This window comes from Bison bison, unplaced genomic scaffold (genome assembly GCF_000754665.1).
Source record: "Bison bison bison isolate TAMUID 2011002044 unplaced genomic scaffold, Bison_UMD1.0 scf7180017864302, whole genome shotgun sequence".
NCBI lineage: Eukaryota > Metazoa > Chordata > Mammalia > Artiodactyla > Bovidae > Bison > Bison bison.
Window position 1 is genome coordinate 8606789 of NW_011494874.1, and position 18778 is coordinate 8625566.

The 18778-nt window shown below is 47.1% G+C and overlaps 1 protein-coding gene across 1 annotated transcript in view; it reads left to right on the forward strand.

Moving 5' to 3' along the window:
* Positions 1–18778, forward strand: part of CLMN (calmin (calponin-like, transmembrane)) — a 54512-nt gene that overhangs the window by 17831 nt on the left and 17903 nt on the right. The window contains exons 3-9 of the mRNA XM_010851403.1: positions 2602–2665; positions 6403–6498; positions 8836–8919; positions 11588–11680; positions 12563–12753; positions 14772–14965; positions 18237–18319. Coding sequence (XP_010849705.1) covers positions 6463–6498; positions 8836–8919; positions 11588–11680; positions 12563–12753; positions 14772–14965; positions 18237–18319 — 681 coding nt within the window. The 5' untranslated portion in view covers positions 2602–2665; positions 6403–6462. The remainder of the gene's footprint in view (positions 1–2601; positions 2666–6402; positions 6499–8835; positions 8920–11587; positions 11681–12562; positions 12754–14771; positions 14966–18236; positions 18320–18778) is intronic.

The window sequence follows — 18778 nt, forward strand, 5'->3', positions numbered from 1 at the left end:
ATGGACAGATAGGTGGGTGGGCGGGCAGAATGATGAGCCGTATATATAGACTAACAGACACCCACTTCCTCATTTGCACCCTTCCGCGCAGTTAAACTAACAGCCTACGCCTGGTTCTCTTAGGCTTTCACTGAATGCACTTCTGTTTCAGGAGACAGACTTTGCTCTCTCTGAAGCCATATGGAGAAACCAGCCTGAGTGTTTGAATGTGTGTGTAAATACTTTACAGTCCCCATAAACTTGTTTAAAGACAGGTGGGGGTGAAGGTATAAACTGGGGCAGCCTTTTGGGAGGGCCATTTGGAAGTAGCTATTAAATTTTTTAAATGTGCCTACTACTAAGACACAGCAGCTCCACTTGGAGTCGTCAAGCATACGGAATATATTCACACGTTTGTGCACAGAGACTCACGTACCAGGGTGCTTGTGCCCGGTGCTGGCTACAGCCCTGCTCCATACAGTGAAAAACCGGAAACTGCCCATGTTCATCCACAGCGAGACAGACACAAAACTATGGGAGACCCACACTATGGGAAAACCTGCAGCGGCAGAAAGCTCTCCCGTATTCTGGAAAGTTCTGAGACTCTGTAACTCATGGCCCTTCCTGCCTCATTGCCATCAGCTTCTTTTCCTTTCTCCCTCCTCTCTCCACCCACAAAACACAGTTTGCTGGAAGGAGATCTTTCAACCTGATGCCTGTTAGCCAGTGACCTTCCCTTACAGAAAAGAAGGAACATGGGAGAGAAGCAGTTATGTGTATAATTACTGTCTGCTGGCTCTTCAGTTAAAAAGATTGAAAGGCACAATATTAAAATTTGATTTATGGGCACCACTATCTACCTAATAATGAGGCTGGGAGGAAAAAAAGAGCCACAGTCGTTAGAGAAAACCGTAGCCTTTTTTTTTTCTCCGCCAGGAGATAAATTGCCTCTCATTTTCTTATTGCTAAAGAAATGTGAAATGGTTTTAAGCATATGTGATATGTTCTTCCAATATGTTGAAATCCAGAACTTAGTAATTTAGGAGTCATCTGGCTCCGACGTTTCCAGGAAGCTTCCTGAGAGACGTAGCAGCTTCAGCAGCGGGGGCTGCTGCCATGGTCCATGGGGCTCCCAGACCCAGACTAAGGCACAGGTACCACCGCTGGTCACAGAAACTTCCTCCAGGTCCTGGGACATCAAGCTGGCTGATGCCACAGAACCTGAGAGAGAAGGGGAAAAGCACCGACTCTAGTTCCAAGTCCCAATTTTGTGGCCTATTCGTTCTCTGATCCTTGGTTTCTTCATCTGTAAAATAGGAGCAATACCCTTACTTACTGCGTGATGCTGGGCAAGTGCCCAGGTTTTCCCACCTTGAAGGTATAATAGTCCCTCCCTGAGAGGGTTGTAGGAAGGATTAAGTCAGTGAATCTGTGTAAAGTGCATAGTTGGGTACCTGCCATGTAGCAAGTGCGCAGTAGATATTTTTTACAATCGTCATCATCACCACTGCAGATGCCTTTTCGTAGTTTTTGGAAGGGTTGGAATTCAAACCCAAGTCTTCCAATTCTAGGGTGCTGGCTGATGAGGGGTGGATAGACAGATGCTTGGCTCTGTCTCTCTCCAACTGATGCCCAAGGCAAGTCAGAGTACTTCTCTGAGCCCCATCCTGTTTATCTCTAAGATATCCATTTCTACTTTGCAAGGTGATGGTGTCAGATTTAAAGATTATTGGAAACAAATTGTCCAGGACAAAATTAGTTCTGGGCTGACAGATGGTAATAACCCTTGAAAAGGAAAGATCTTTCCTTGAAACCTATTTGGGGAGGGGGGGAATGCTGTCCCCCGGGAGGAGAGATCTGTTTCTAGTTGGTGCCCTCGCACCTCACTGGGGCTGCACAGAACTCCCCTGCCCCAGGAGTGGAGAGGGGAGGGTGCAAAATATTCCCTGGCTCTAAAAATAATAGCTGCAAAGAGGAAAAAAAAGGAACAGCCAATGTGCCAGGAACTGTGTGGAGCTTCACCTGAAGGGTCACAGGTCAGTCTCAGGGCAGCCTGGTGGCAAGCTGGCCTTATCTTCAGGGGGCAGATCAGATATGGGGACAGGTGACTGGCCCAAGAACACAAAGCTGGAGGTGATCAGGCTGAGAGTCCAAGCCAGGACTGTCAAATTCTTTCTGCCACACATTGCCGAGCCCCCTCCCAGTTCCTAGTCCCTGACCTCCCCTCCTCTCCTCCATCCCAGCTCTTCTAACCCATTTCTGCTGCCTAGAAGGTGTGGGGCACCATCAGCCGGTGCTTTAAATTTGTATCTTCCCACCAGCGCTTGTGCTGGAGAGTCAAACACCCCAGGGATCATGTTAGCTTGTGCCGATCATTTGTTCTATGTCTCTGAATTTGTGGGTGTTTTTAATCTGTTCAAGGTGCTTGGGGTTGGGCTGGAGAAAATGGATTCTAGGTGCTGCCAACGCCTTGCCAACTGCATTCCGGGAAGGTTTCCATACCTATGGGACTTCCGGGCTCTCCATCCTGCAGAGATTCCGTAGACTCTCCCCCTCGGGAAGAGGAGGGCAGGATTTTGCACGTATTTCTTTTCACCCAGCTAATGACATCTTTTTATTTGCAGTTGAGAGGGAGAATGTGCAGAAGCGGACTTTTACTCGATGGATAAATCTCCATCTGGAGAAGGTAAGTGAGGCGCTTGGGTTGTTAAGTGATCGATGCCTCCATAACTGGGTGCACAGTTCAGCAGAGCAGTGAGGAGGGAAGGGGGATGCTCTGTGTTCTCGTTGTGTTGGTGTTTTTCAGTCATTCATTTAAACGTTTGTTGAGTGCATTCTCATTGCCGAGAATCAAGTTCAGTGCTGGGAACAATCCCTTGGACAGAGAAGCCTGGTAGAGCCTGGCAGGCTACAGTGAATAGGGTCACAAAGAATCAGACATGACTGAAGCAACTTAGCATGCACGCACGCACACTTGGAACACAAAGACACGTAAGACATGAGGTTCTGGCCTTGTGAGGTTATCAGCCTAGCTGGGGAAGGAGAGGGTCCATCTTTAAATGGGAATTGATGAGCAGAAGTTAGGAAGCATTCATTGTTGAATAACCCAAACATGGGATTGAGGGGGGATCTTGACTTCTAGTCTGGAGAGGTCGGGGAGGCTCTCATTAAGACCCATCTATAGGTATTTGGGTTGATTTAAGCAAGAACTCCTTACAGTTTTTAACCAAGCCAGATAGCCTGGTTCCTCACATAAGGTTCAACACGATCGACAGTGTCATCTGCTCGTTTTGGTGCATCGGGCACTCAACTCCTCTAATCCTCAAGACAGCCTTCCTCACCTCCCACCCCCATGGTGTTCCAGAAGCCTAGAGACATTGAATTGCATCCCTGTAATCCCACAACTCTCGGAGACGAAAGCTCTTCCTTTGGCTTCCCTTGGATATTCAGTTTGGTAGCCCCTCTTCTTCCTGGGCAACCCCCATTTTTTTAGCTAACATTCTCTGGCCAAGCGGGGTCCAACTGCATTTTGTTTGCCAGCCTCTCAGGCACACAAACCCTAAAACAAAAGCGTCTGAACCAGACAGAAGGATGGGCAGTGGAGGAGGGGCAGGATGGATAAATGAACCCTTCAGAGGCATAGAAATCCAAACCCTCCTCACCACGAGCTTAGCCTCCGGGGGGAGAACATTCTAAATTTTCCCAGCGCTGGGGAAGGAGGGATTCTTTTTCTTTTACAAGAAAGCTGATTTATGCGGATTCATTTTACTCACTTCGCATCTTAAATTCCACGATCTGGTTCTCCCAATAAACCCAACCAGTAGTCTCCTGTGTTTCAAAGCTGGTGGTGGTACTCAAGGATTCCTCTTCAGTGACATTTCTTCTTTTTTCTCCTCTTTAAAGGCACAGGAGTAATATTGATTGCCCTTAAGAGTTTGCCCCAAAGAAAGGTTCATAGAGGAAAATCACTAAAATGATTAGAAAGCAGAGAAAATAAATGTGGCGTTTTAGGAAGTGGTGCTCTTGACCGACATTCTAATTCACGCAGTGTGAGCTTTAGGCCTATAATATTTCCCCAGTAGCTGCCTGACCACCCACACTTCTGCTCCCCACCCGTAGAATGGGCTCCACTCAGCCCAGGAGGTTTGTCAAATCTCCAGGGCGAAAACTCTCTACATCACGGATGAAGCATTGTAAATCATTTGCCCGTTGTTTTGACTATTGGTGCATTTTCGGCAGCGCTCATAAAGTGAAGTGTTATTTTTGGAAAAAAAGGAAAACTGTTCCCAAAACTTGAGTTCCCCGAACTCCTAAATTAATGCCTGATGTGTGTCAGGGTAACTGGAAATTCCTCCTGGTGGACGGAGCTTAGCCAGGACGTATTTCTTTCTTTCTTCCCTTTTATAAATTAAAAAAATAAATACAGAAAAGCATGGAGGGTAATAGAGCAAATGCTCATGCACCAACTCAACCCCCAAACAAATCTCTGTTAGCCTCGATCACATCCAGAATTTTCTCTCCGGCCACGCTTCTGCCCCTGTTTCAGGGCAGGTGGGTAGCACCCACTCTGAAGATAAATCAGACAGTACTTGAAACTGATGCCTAACACACAGGGCAAAATTCACAGCCGTGTTTCCAACCTTGAGACTTTCAAGAACAACCTTTCATGTAAAGGAAACCGAGAAACTCCTTGGGGAAGTGGGCTTAGCTGCAATTTGAAGGCTGTCAGAAATATTTACGGACTCTCTGGCTTCTGGAAAAAATCCTTAATTTACCGAAGGAGTTAGATCATGAAGAAACCCCTGGGGGTGCTGTTTACTTGGCCATACCAATCTCATGAAGCCCACGGAACGTCTGGAACCCCGAGGAGTGTTTTCACTGGAGTGGGTTCAATTTCTCCTCCTGCCATCATGCGGATGGCTGCCGGCCAAGGCCCCGCTTGCCGCTCCCGGGCTGGGGGCTCTTACAGACAGTCAGTGGGAATGACCCTCCTGGTTCAGCTCCAAGGCATGGCTCGGCCACGGTTGGGGCTGGTAACTGGAAATGCTGTGAGTCCATCTATCAGGGGCTGTTTTTGTTCAGGTCCTGTGCCGTTTCTGCCCCGCGTTAGCAGGAATAACGTTCCCCTATGAGTCTTGGTAACCTGATGCCCTCGTGCTCCGTGTGGAATGTTCCTGAGGAGCAGCGGGGAGTTTGCAAAGAAATAATATGCCTCTGGGTTCAAAGTCACTCTTGCCCTTGAAGCAGAACCCTCTTCTGTGCACCTGTGGGTAGAATTCCCCTGTTTTGACTACCTAGAGGTGTGGGTGGGGGGCTCGCATAAGAGGCCAGGAAATGCCACCTTCCTGAATAGAAAAAGAAAACACAGGCCCTCCGAGGCTTTCACGGGGTGGGAGTTCCCCGAGGAAAGGGTGCCCGGGCCACAGCTCCGAGAGTTCCCTGGCTCTCTGGCTGGTGACAGCAGCCACCCCCTGCCCCCACCCCATTAATCCTGTCTCCAGTGGGAACCACCCCCTTCCTTGTACCCAAAAGCAGAGAGAGTGAGTACCCAGCTGAAATGTTATAATGCTTCCAAAGATTCCAGTACCAAAAAGTAAACAGAGTTGCTGTTGTTTAGTTGCTAAGTTGTGTCCAACACTCCATGACCCCGTGGACTGATGCCCACCAGACTCCTCTGTCCATGGGATTTCCCAGGCAAGAATACTGGAGTGGGTTGCCATTTCCTCCTCCAGGGATCTTCCCAACCTGGGGATTGAACCTGCGTCTCTTGCATTGCAGGTGGATTCTTTACCACTAAGCCACCAGGGGAGCTCCATTCATGCTAGTGGGGCAGGACGGAGGTGGTAATTAAAAATGCAGGTTCCTGGCCCTTTGCCCCCAAGATTCAGTAAGTCCTAACCATCCTGCATTAAAATTTTTATCAAGTTTGTTTAGTCAACAGAAGCCTTTCTGTAAGCATAGAGTTCTTACCTAGAACTCTAAATAAAAGCCAATAAGAGCTGATGGCAGAGAAATGTAGTGGGTTAGTCTCCTTTTGGAACTGCCTCCCCAAGTAGGGGTCCCTGAAGCTGCTGTGCTGAAGCCTAGGGTTCGGGGAGCATGGTGTGCATAGCCCTGTGCTGGGACAGCTGACCAACAGGTTCCTGCTGGCCCCATGGACTCCAGGGCACACCTAGCCGAGCTCTGGGTGGACAGGACATGGTGTCCCTCAGATCTGCCCAGGCCAGAAAGGAAAGCAGTGGGCTTCTGGCTTTTTCCACCCGGAGCCTCCCTGGGGGCTCCCCAGCACAACGCCTGCCTATGTAGCGCCATCTCCGGGGAGAGAGGGTTACTCCCTCCTCGGATGCCCGTAGGCAGCGCTGGATGTTGTAGGTTTTTTCTCCAGATCACTGATTGGCTACTTTCTTTTCCCCTCTTCCGCAGTGCAACCCACCTCTAGAAGTTAAAGATTTATTCATCGATATACAAGATGGCAAAATCCTAATGGCTTTGTTAGAAGTCCTGTCTGGGAGGAATCTGGTACGTATGTTCCAGAAGGGTTGGGAAGAGGTAAAAATTAAAGGAAAACACTGCCTGTAGTTCTTTTCCATACAGTTCTCTATGTCTGTACATGTATCTGGCCATCCATAAGTTCCTATGACGGGAAACTTGGGAGGGCAACATTCCTTTTTCAGTGACTAAGACTGATAGAATCATGTATAACTAAGCAAATATACCTTAGCAAGTAAATAAACGTCCCATGTTTTCTGTGAGTCCAAAGCTGAAGATTTTAACTGGATCAAGAGTGTTTAGCTGGCCAGCCATTCAGTTAATGAGAATGAGAGCTAAGATTCAGGAATACGGATGAGCAAGACATCTTATCAACCAGATTCTATAAATTCACCCCGCGACTAAAGCTGATACACAGAATTCTAGAACCTTCTTGTGAATATGGCTGAAACTGAATTGAACCAGCTGGTCTTGAGGTTCATTCCAATTTGGATCTTTGCCAAAGCGCTCCACGTTGCCTTGTCTGATGTGTGCAAGTCAGTCCTCTCGCCTCGATTCACCGTGCAGTGTTAACAGCTTCGGCACCATTGGCGTTTCGTTTTGTTTTATTTTTTATTCATTTATTTAGTTGACTGCACTGAGTCCTCGTTGCTGCACGCAGGCTTTCTCTAGTTGCGGTGCTCAGGCTTCTGATTGTGGTGGCTTCTTTTACTGTGGAGCACAGGCTGTAGGGCACATGGGCTTCAGTAGTTCCAGCTCATGGGTTCTAGGGCACGGGCACAGTGGCTGTGGGACATGGACTTAGTTGCTCCGAGGCATGTGGAATCCTCCCGGACCAGGGATTGAACCTGTGTCCCCTGCATTGGCTGACCTGGTCATTGCCGGATGTGTGACAGCATCCTTGCTCTCTATCCACTGGATACCAGTAGCACCGCCGGTGTGACAACCAAAAATGTCCCCAGGCACTGCCAGATATTCCTTGTTGGGGGGTGGGGGTTGTCCAATGATCTGGCTAGAGTACCAGAGTGTCAATCTTGGGAAACAGGCTCTAGAGTCCAGTGTTTGATTGGCCTACGTGACCCAGTGTGGCTGATATGAAGGTGTCTCTGTAGGGCCCCAGCGCTACCAAACCATGGCTCAGCCCATGCAGACCTCTCTGGGTTTGCTCTTAACTCTGGGTTTAAAGTCAAGAGCTCCAACTTCAGTGCTCATCTCTAAGGCAGCTGGAGTCTTACGCAACCCCTCACCTCTTTCTTGCCTTTCTTTTCCCAGTAGCCACCCCCAAGGGGGCTGTAGCAAGTGACATGAATGAATTCTCATGAAGGGCAGACCCACTGTGGTAGAAAGAGTACTTGGTTTCTTGACAGATCTCACTGTGGGCTGGCAGCATAGTCCTCAAAAGGCTTCCTGAAAAAGCGTATTCTAGTCCCTGAGTCTGTGTTGCCAGCAGCCCAGGCTCCCACTTTGTTGCCTGGGCACTGACTGGGAGCTGCTATAGCCTTGGTGGGAAGGGAGGCTGTGTTGGGAGTGTTTGATCCGGGAGTCCAGCCGAGAACAGCGAAGACCTCACCGGTGAGATCACCTGGCAGTTCATACCGTGTGCAAGGGATACCCACTGGCTTTCCTGTTAGTGTGACGCACTCACCCAAAGGGGCAGGGGTGGGCTTCCGTTTCAGGATGAGTTTCCCCTGCTGGTGCTCCTAGCGTGTGCAACGAGCATTGTCAGAGTTTTTGCTTCTGCTAGCTCCTTTCTCTCTTCCTCTTTGGGTTTCTCTGTGTCCATCTCTTTCTTGGTGTCTCTGTCTCTCTGTATTTCTCTCTCCGTCTCTCTCTCCCTCTGTCTCTCTGACATGGGACACATGTCCACCAAGCCCTTGGCCAGAAAACAGAAACATCTGTGGCCGCCAGGGAGGGTTTGCCGGATGATTTAGCAGCTGCGGGTGACGCTCCCGGCTGGCGCTCTCTGCCTTGACAAACAGCATCAGCGCAGAGAGGAGAGCATGTCACCGATGGTCTCTAGGGGAGGGAGGGCTATCAAAAGCCAGGAGCTGGGTCAGAGAGGGAAATTTGACAAATCTGCCCCCTGTTTAACCCCCGGGTTCCCCTCCCTCACCAACTCAAGTGAGTTTGGTCCCAGAAACCATAAATAAGGCGACCCTTGGGGACCCCTGAGACTACGGTGGTGTGTCCCAGGGCCCCGTGCATGGGTTTGGATGTGGTCCATGCAGGCTCTGCTGTGAGCCCCGTCCTTCTCTTGAGATTCATGTGAAAAAGGTAAAGAAAAAGGCAAGCGCGTCCAATGGCACCGCTGGGACCCGAGTGCCTGTCTGGGCTTAACTGCTTGTGTTGTTCTGTTTTGTGTTACAGTTGCACGAGTACAAATCCTCATCCCATCGTATTTTTCGGTTAAACAACATAGCGAAAGCACTTAAGTTTTTGGAAGATAGCAATGTAAGTATCTGAAACACATCTTGTTCACAGAGCCTTCCCTGAGACAAAAAAAGACATGATTTGAAGTCTAGTGCTGGTCACAAGAGACGCGGGCAAAGGGGTCCCTGCTAAGACAGTCAGATGGAACAAGTTGAAATGTTAAAGGAGCTCCATCAGTTGAGATACAGCTAATCCATCAGGCGGGATGCAGTCCCTGATTCCCTGCCCACCTGCCCCTCCAGTTCCATCAGGACGAAAACTGTGGATGTCTGGGCGTGGGAAGGGCGGAAATGCTGAGTGGCTCTCAGATGTTCGGAATTTAGTTGACATTTTCCTTTGCACTTTGGGGGATAAGAGTACAGTGAAAATCCAGTGCTCTGTGACTCCTAGAGGGGTGGGATGGGGCGGGAGGTGGGGCGTGGTTCAAGAGGGAGGGAGCATGTGTATACTTATGGGGGATTCAGGTTGATGTATGGCAGAAACCATCACGATATGGTAAAGCAATTACCCTCTAATTTTAAAAAGAGTACAGTGAGCATGTCAGGGTGTAAAACTTGTTCTTAGCACTCAGACTATGGCAGAAGCAAGGAAGAGAAGGGGGCTGACTGAGCCAGAGGAAAATCACGTAATTCTGTCCTCTTTGATAGAACTTTCCAGACTTAAATTAGCCTTTTTTGTGTGTTTTGAACTCTGCTTCATGTCCTTCAAATATGGGAGGGAATGGCCCCAGAGAGATAAAATTTCCAAAGTTCCCCTTTCATTAAGTTTCATCAGTTACTCTGGGTGAAAAGCCCTCAGCTCGCCTGACACGTCGGCATGTACAGTAGAACGACATCACAAAGTGCCATTCGTTTGGCGCTCCTGGGTCATAAGGGGATCTAATCTGGGCTGATTTAAGCAGCAAAGGAATGTATTGAAAGCATGCCAAGAAGTCACAGGATGACTTCAAAGCCCAGGGAATCAGAGATGGAGCCCAAGACTGCTAAATGCCAGGACCACTGCAGAGCCCCACCCCCTCTGAATGCAAGGACCCACTTGGGCATGGCTGCCACTACCCTGTCCCTCTGTCCCCACTCCCTCAGCCCCTGGAAGGAACTCTCAACGTCACTCATTCAAGTTCAAAGGCCTGGGCTGATAAGCCTGCATCCTCGCCCATGTCCTGGCTGCCAAGTGCAGAGAAAAGCAGTTTTGGGTTTTGAAGAGGGAGGTGGGCTCTGCTTCCCATACTGTGGGGAAAGACCCGACCTAGGAGGCGGTTCAGATGGTGGTGACCAAAGGGCACGGCCCAGTTCACAGCACCATCATTCATAATAGCCCAAAGGTGGGAGCAACCCGGATGCCCATCCACGGACAAAGGGATGAATAAAGTATGGTCTTCCTGTGCAGTGGAATATTATTCCACCATGAGAAAGAATGGAGTGTTGATACAAGCCTCAGTGTGGATGAAACTTGAAAACATTATGAAAGATGCCAGACCAAAAGGACCACTTCTTCTAAAACATTCCTGTGATACGTCCGGCACGGGGAAATCTCTCGAGTCGAAAGACAGATGAGTGTTTGCTCAAGGTTGAGAGGAACTTGGAGATTAGACAGGTGACAGTTAAAAGGTACAAGATTTCTTTTTGAGGTGATGAAAGTGCACTAAAATTATGGTAACGCTAAAAAACCATGGAATTGTGCGCTCTGAATGGGTGAATTGGTTCAGTTCAGTTCAGTCGCTCCGTTGTGTCCAGCTCTTTGCAACCCCGTGGACTGCAGCATGCCAGGCTTCCCTGTCCATCACCAACTCCGAATTCCCTGTCGTTGGACCATAAAGAAAGCTGAGCGCCAGAGAATTGATGCTTTTGAACTGTGGTGTTGGAGAAGACTCTTGAGAGTCCCTTGGACTGCAAGGAGATCAAACCAGTCAATCTTAAAGGAAATCAGTCCTGAATATTCATTGGAAGGACTGGTGCTGAAGCTGAAGCTTCAATACTTGGGCCACCTGATGTGAAGAACTGACTCATTGGAAAAGATCCTGATGCTGGGCAAGATTGAAGGCAGGAGGAGAAGGGGATGACAGAGGATGAGATGGTTGGATGGCATCACTGACTCAATGGACATGAGTTTGAGCAAGCTCCAGGAGTTGGTGATGGACAGCGAAACCTGGCGTGCTGCAGTCCATGGAGTCACAAAGAGTCAGACACAATTGAACAACTGAACTGAAGCGTCTTAGCCATCATGGCCATGATCGTTGATGTCAGTAATCTGTGTTTGTCCAAAGACATGTTAAATCTGGAAGTTTGGTGGTGTTAGTGTAGCATGCAGACAGACCCTAGGCATGTACCATCTGTTCTTGGAAAAAGATGTCTCTCTTACTAGCTGTGTGTTCTGGGCACTTTCCATTGACCTCTCTGGAATTTCTTCACCTGAAATACAGAGATAATAAAAGACTCTGTGTTGTGGGGTTGTTGTGAAAATAAACAGAGCTAATACTCTAAGAATAGTGTCTGACAATGGGAAGTACTGTGTACTGTTTTTGAGACACACTTATGTACACTTTTGCATGTTGGGGTCCCCGAGAGGTGGCCTGTGGCATCACCAAACAGCACAGGTGAGAAAGAGAAACAGGCCCACAAGGGCATCAGGAAATAAAGTGCTGCAACCTACTTGGACCCCGTCTTTAAGCTCGTGCATTGCTTCTCTCCAGGTAAAGCTGGTTAGCATTGATGCAGCGGAAATAGCAGATGGCAACCCCTCTTTGGTTCTTGGGCTGATTTGGAACATAATCCTCTTCTTCCAGGTAAAATCACTTCTTTCCCATAACATACATCAGTCATCTCCACCAATACAGGAGTGGGGCCCGGATCGTGGGAGACAGTGAGATTTCGTTTCTGACAGATTTTTGCCTCTTCTCTTTCCTAGAAAAGAACCAGAGGAATCTTGGTTGCTAAAGATTTTGAGTCCCTGTGATTCTAAAAGTGATGTGAGCTCTGTTCTTCTCTCGGGACTTGAAGAGTTAAATATTTACTTGGAAAAGTAGTTTTCTTCTAAAGGGTTCCAAGAGCCAGGGAAATACTTCCAGCCAAAAATTGAACTAGGTAGAGTTACTCTCCTAACATGACAAGTGTTCATAAGAGATGGTTAGAAAGCCTCTACAAAGACAGCTCTAGGAAGAGGCATGTGTAACAGGGAGGCCTTGCAGCCTTCACACCCTCGGCATCTGTCTGAAAATGCAGATTTTATAGAAGAAGGACAGGGTCTGGGGCTCTAGTGTAAAGGGGTTACTTCGAGTTGTGCTCAAGTTCTTTCCCTGAATTAGGAGGGAGTAAGCTGACAGTTCATCTTCTAAAATCCCCCTCTTTTGAAAGAGAAAATTATGGCTCACTATTTAATGGCCCTCCCAAGAGTAAAAATGATGTACACAGAGGTGGAGCCAGGTCAGGAGGCCCTCAGCAGCAGCTTCTGCCCAGAGCTAGACAGACTCCAGGAAGAGATGATTCTCCCTGCTAAGCATCCTTGCATGCAGCACAAGCCACACGAAACAGCCTGGCCATCATGAGTACTGACACACAACCCTCAGGAAGGAGTAATCAGTTCTGCGTGAGCTGATCCCTCCAGCCGGGGTCCAAGAGAGCCCATGCTGGGTCTGCCTCCTGGGTCTGAAATGTCATTTCCCTTCCAGATTAAAGAACTCACGGGCAACCTCAGCAGAAACTCTCCATCCTCCAGCCTGTCACCCGGCTCGGGGGGCACAGACTCAGACTCCTCCTTCCCACCCACACCCACCGCAGAGAGGAGCGTGGCAATCTCGGTGAAAGACCAGAGGAAAGCCATCAGGACGCTGTTGGCCTGGGTGCAGAGGAAAACGAGGAAGTAAGCCCCATGCCCTGCTCCCCAGCACCTCGCGCTGCTACCAGGCAGAGGGAGGAGGGCAGAGGAAGGGGGCATCACCGTGTATTCAGTTCTGTATCCATTATATGCCTGGCGCCTCACGTAAACTCTCAGCACAGGGAATTCTGTCCTTTCTGTGTCTGCACACAAAACTGTATTTGCTCAGTGTTTGGTTTGCAGAAATCTGATGAGAGAATTCGGATAGAAATCCAAGGGGCCTTCACCACTTTAAATCCCTAAATGGGGTTGGTCCTTGGATCCTAGTAACATGGAGATGTTTATTATTATGGGTTTCCCAGGTGGTGCTAGTGGTAAAGAACCCACCTTTCAGTGCAGAAGACCATAAGAGATGCCGGTTCGATCCCTGGCTCAGGAAGATCCCTTGGAGGAGGGCATGGCAACCCACTCCAGTATTCATGCATAGAGAATCCCACGGACAGAGGAGCCTGGCGGGCTACAGTTCATGGGGTCACAAAGAGTCGGACACGACTGAAGCAACTTAGCACGCTTATTATTAAGCTTCTGGGTATCTTTCAGGGTCTATACCTACTTAAAAGCGAGTAGCAATCAAGGCTGCAACCTATCAGAGTCAGGTCTGGCCCTCCCAACACTGAGACAGGTGAACTGGAACCAAATCCTTGGACTTGTGTTTAATGCCTGCCAGATTGGGAAGACATGGTACATCAGTTTCCTCTCTAAGCTGCACCTATAAGATGGTGACTTACTACTCGCCCCCTTATGGGATAGTTGGGGTTAAATGAAATAAACTCTGTGAAAGCAGAGTACCAGCACTTCATAAGCACTTAGCACCAGATCCCATCTTCCCAGTATATGGAAATAAAAGGTGGCAGGAAAAATAAAAGATGGGAGGGAGGTTAGATCTTGGGGGTTTTGATTAAGGGGTTGAACATGATAGAGTTGATTAATGTGAACAACCATTAAATGTTGTTTTAAAATAAATCAAAAGTGAGCTCATTGCCAGGAGTTAGGGTGACTGTAATGGAGAGGAAGCGTATTTCAGGGGAGACAGTCTGTATGACCGCTGTGGCAGTGGTCACAGGAATGGGTGCTTGAGACAAAGCGTCCTGGCGCTTCTGCCACACCTGTGACAGCGAACCGATGAAACACTAGTACATGGCTTATAGCCCTGGCTCATCTGTGACTCGTAGCCATGGACTCACATCCGTGTCTGGTTCTGATGACACTCGCCTCTAACACAAGACCCTGTGTTGAGGGAAGCAGATGATGTGTACCAAGGGCTCTTTGTACTGCTTTTGCAACTTCTTATGACTCTCCATAAATATCTAAATAAAAAGATATTTGTGTTTTTTTTAAGAGCGTTCAGTGACCCCAGTAGGGAAATTGGCAGCAGGAAGAGGGGCTCTCGAGGGATGGAGTCTAAAGGAAATGAATACAGGATGACCTCTCCTTGTCATTTTTAAAGTTGTAATTTTATTTCTACTAATCATGACATTAGCTAGCACTTACTGAGTGGCTTCTGTGGGCCACCTACATCACACATGGTCCACGTGGTACGGCCACTCTGGGGGCGGGTTCAACCTAATCCTTCCCCATGACAGCTCTGTTTTATACGTTTGAGTCTAAGAAGGTACGTGATCTGCCCAAGGCCACAGCGCTGGAAGCACAGAGGGGCAGCCGGGGTGTGAACATGAACTTTTTGGCTCTATTTTATGACACAACACACCCGTGTTTGCTACACTTCAAAGATCACTGATAAAAGGAATCATGTGTTAAATGAAGGATTTATGTATCTGGGAGGGGAACTCAAGTTCCTGTTATGTCTCCTTGTGCGACATAACCTTCCTGTTTGGTTTGTCCGGAAATGGAAACACGGATGGGGCAGTGCAGCTGTCCTGATACTCAGGGCCCGGGGCATTGAGTCCTTGCCGGGTCAGCAGCTCCCAGCCCCACTCAGAGGCCATCGAGGCATCCCTGAGTCTGATTACCCACCTGCCCTGCGGCTGCTGCTTTCCCTTCAGGTATGGCGTGGCGGTGCAGGACTTTGCAGGCAGCTGGCGGAGCGGGCTGGCTTTCCTGGCTGTGATCAAGGCCATCGACCCCAGCCTGGTGGACATGAAGCAGGCGCTGGAAGACTCCATGCGGGAGAATCTGGAGAAGGCTTTCAGCATCGCTCACGATGCCCTTCACATCCCCAGGCTCCTGGAGCCAGAAGGTAGCCGTGGTCCTCTCTTTCCTCATAACTCATTTTTAACCTGTAACACCTTCTGTCCACATGGAAATTCTGGAGAATACAGAAACATCTAACGAAGTCATTTTTATATCTCCTATATTCCTGCCACTGACATCATTTCCCCACTGTTTTTCCTTATATCTCAATACAGTTTTTTAACATAATTGGGATCATTCAGTGTATGTATGACTTTGTCCCTTCCTTTTTTGTTTTTTTTTTTTAAGGCTTTTAGAACTTTTTTTATTTTGAAATATAACACTCATGTAGAAAAATGCATGAAACAAACATGCATTTTTGTGATTTTGTGATAATCACATGTGAACATCTGCGTAGCTACCAACCAAGTTCACAGCCTGCAGCCCCCTGTGCTTCTTTCCATTGCTACCCATTTTGCTGTTTAATTGTCAAGACGTCTCATATCATTTTGATTTTTTTATGTCCCACCTCTACTACTTTCTTTTGTATTAAACAAGCATTTCTACTTAAAAAAAATAGTTTTTTAAAAAAAAAGTTTTTTTAAAAAAACCTTTATTTTGTACTGGTTAGCAAATAATTAACCAGTACAAAATAAAGGTTTTTTTAAAAACACTTTTTTTTTTTAAAAAAAAAAGTAGAAATGCTTGTTTAATACAAAAGAAAGTAGTTAGCGGTGGAACATAAAAAAATCAAAATGATATGAGACGTCTTGACAATTAAACAGCAAAATGGGTAGCAATGGAAAGAAGCACAGGGAGCTGCAGGCTGTGAACTTGGTTGGTAGCTACGCAGATCACTTTCACTTTCCACTTTCATGCATTGGAGAAGGAAATGGCAACCCACTCCAGTGTTCTTGCCTGGAGAATCCCAGGGACGGGCGAGCCTGGTGGGCTGCCGTCTATGGGGTCGCACAGGGTCGGACACGACTGAAGCGACTTAGCAGCAGCAGCAGCAGCAAATAATTAACAAATAATACTGTGATAGTTTCAGCTGCACACAGCAAAGGGACTCAGCCATACATATACATGTATCGATTCTAACCCCATACTCCCCTCCCATCCAGGATACCACATAATGTGTATCTTCCTTTTTTTAACCTAAACATTATAATTGTGATGTAAATATTTTTCATGCTGCTAGGATGTCTTCATTATGTTTTTATTGGCTGCATAATGGTCCGTCTAGTGGGCATACCAAAGTGTACTTAACTCTTTACCACTGGTAGATGTTCAGGTTGTTTTGGAATGGTCTTGTATGCTGCTAAGTCGCTTCAGTCGTGTCTGACTCTGTGAGACACCATAGACGGCAGCCCACCAGGCCCCCGGCATCCCTGGGATTCTCCAGGCAAGAGCACTGGAGTGGGTTGCCATTTCCTCCTCCAATGCATGAAAGTGAAAAATGAAAGTGAAGTCGCTCAGTTGTGTCCAGCTCTTAGCGACCCCATGGACTACAGCCTACCAGGCTCCTCCGTCCATGGGATTTTCCAGGCAAGAGTACTGGAGTGGGATGCCATTGCCTTCTCCGTAGTCTTGTATATAATGCTGCAATGAACATCTTATTAGATAAAGTTCAGTGTGCATCTCAGATTATTTCCTCTGGGACCACGTCCCATCTGTGGAATGATGCAGCTAGAAAGTACACGCCTTTTTAAGGCACTTGGTTATCTCTATCAAATCATATTCCACGTGGGTCAGGCTTATTTAGGATTCTCTCTGGCAGTGTGTAAGGGTCTCAGCTCAACAGACTCACTGATGGGATGGGCTGTGAACTGGCCACTCACAGGGAGGGACTTGGCCAGCCAGGAATAACAGAATCGTGGGTGCAGGGAGTCTAGGATTCTCCATCCCAGCTTCTCTGCTCATCAGCCAAGTGTGAGGCTTTACTACTCAAATCATCCCCCTTCACTTAAAGGGCTTAAATTTCCTGACATGTGAAATAAAGAGAAAAAACCTCCCTGGTCTGTGGGATCCTTCAGCGTCAAGCATCCCAAGATTCCATGTGAAAACTCTGTTCTTGTTGTGGGAATGTGAACTGGTTCAGCTCTTATGGAAAACTTCATGGAGAGCCCTCAAAAAATAAAAAAAGACAATTGTGTGATCCAGCAAACTCTCTGTTGCTGTTCAGTCACTCAGTCATGTCTGACTCTTTGCAACCCCATTGACTGCAGCACGCCAGGCTTCCCTGTCCCTTGGTGTCTCCCAGAGTTTGCCCAAGTTCATATCCATTGAGTCATGAACATGACTATCCAACCATCTCTTCCTCTGTCACCCCCTTCTCCTCCTCCCCTTAATCTTCCCCAGCATCAGGGCCTTTTCCAGTGAGTAGGCTGTTTGCATCAGGTGGCCAAACTATTGGCAAACCTTCTACTGAACATATAGTCAAAGGAAATTAAATTTAAAGGAAACAAGCTTGTGAATTCCCTGGTAGTCCAATGGTTAAGACTTGGTGCTTTCCCTGCTGTGGACCAGAGTTCAATCCCTGGTCAGGGAACTAAAATCCCATAACCTGCACAGTGCAGTGAAAAAGACCCCAGAAAACCCCCAAAACAAACAAAATAAAACCAAAGGAAAGGAAATTGCAGTCTTGAAGAAATATCTGCACACTAGTGTTCATCGCAGCATTATTCACAGTAGCTAAAGCATAGTAACAACCTAAGTGTCCATTAGTGGATGAATAGATAAGGAAAATGCCATGTATATACAATGAGATATCATTCAGCCACGGAAAGAAGGAAATTCTGTCATTTGCAACAACACGAATGAACCTGGAGGACATTACGCTGAAATAGGCCAATCACAGAAAAATACTACATGATCTCACTTATATGTGGAACCTAAAAAAGTCCAACTCATAGAACTAGAGAGTATGATGATGGTTACCAGGAGCTGGGGGTTGGCAGTGGAAAAAGTAGAGAAATGTACAAACTCTCGTAAGTTCTGGAGAAGTCTAACATACAATATAGTAACTATAGTTAATAACACTGTATTGTCTACCAGAAATTTGCTAAAAGAGTAGATCTTAAGTTTTCTTAGCACATCAGAATAAAGTAACTGTGTGAGATGACAGATGTGTAAATTAACTTAATTGTGAGAATCATTTCACAATGTCTGTGTATGTCAGACTATCATATTGTACGCCTTAAATATATACAATTTTCATTTGTCAATTATACCTCGATAAAGCTGGAAAAAATTTAAAAATTAAAAAAAATGTAAAAATAAATAAAATACAACCTGTGTTTTACATGTCCTTCTAACTCCTCTGTTTCTCTTAACAGACATCATGGTTGACACACCAGATGAGCAGTCCATCGTGACTTACGTGGCTCAGTTTCTAGAACATTTCCCGGAGTTGGAAGCCGTATGTCTGTTTTCCTTACCTATAATTCAGAAACTGTACATTTCCATCATGAGATGATGAGTTCTGACCATGAGATGAAGCTGGTGTTTGAGCTGTGTGGCTACTGTAATAACTGAATCTCGATCTCATGTGCCTTGCCACATTTTCATTTCAAAATCATAGCTAACGTATGCACCGGTAAAAAGCAGAATGGAAAGTCAGGCACACCTCTCACAAACCTCTCCCCATCCCAAACTTTTAAGATGCCCGCTTGTTATATGAATCAGCGACTTGATTTTCTAGATGTCAGATGGGACATTTTAGCAGTCTACCAGATTTTATCAGAGTGTGAAAAATTTTAAAGACAATGACCAAGCACATGTTTTTAATTTTTAGAATCTGAGCATACTTGGTGACTGATTTTTTGGAGCAAAATCAGACCTTTTAGAAGTTGTCAAGACTCTGTTGAACCTCCAGCCA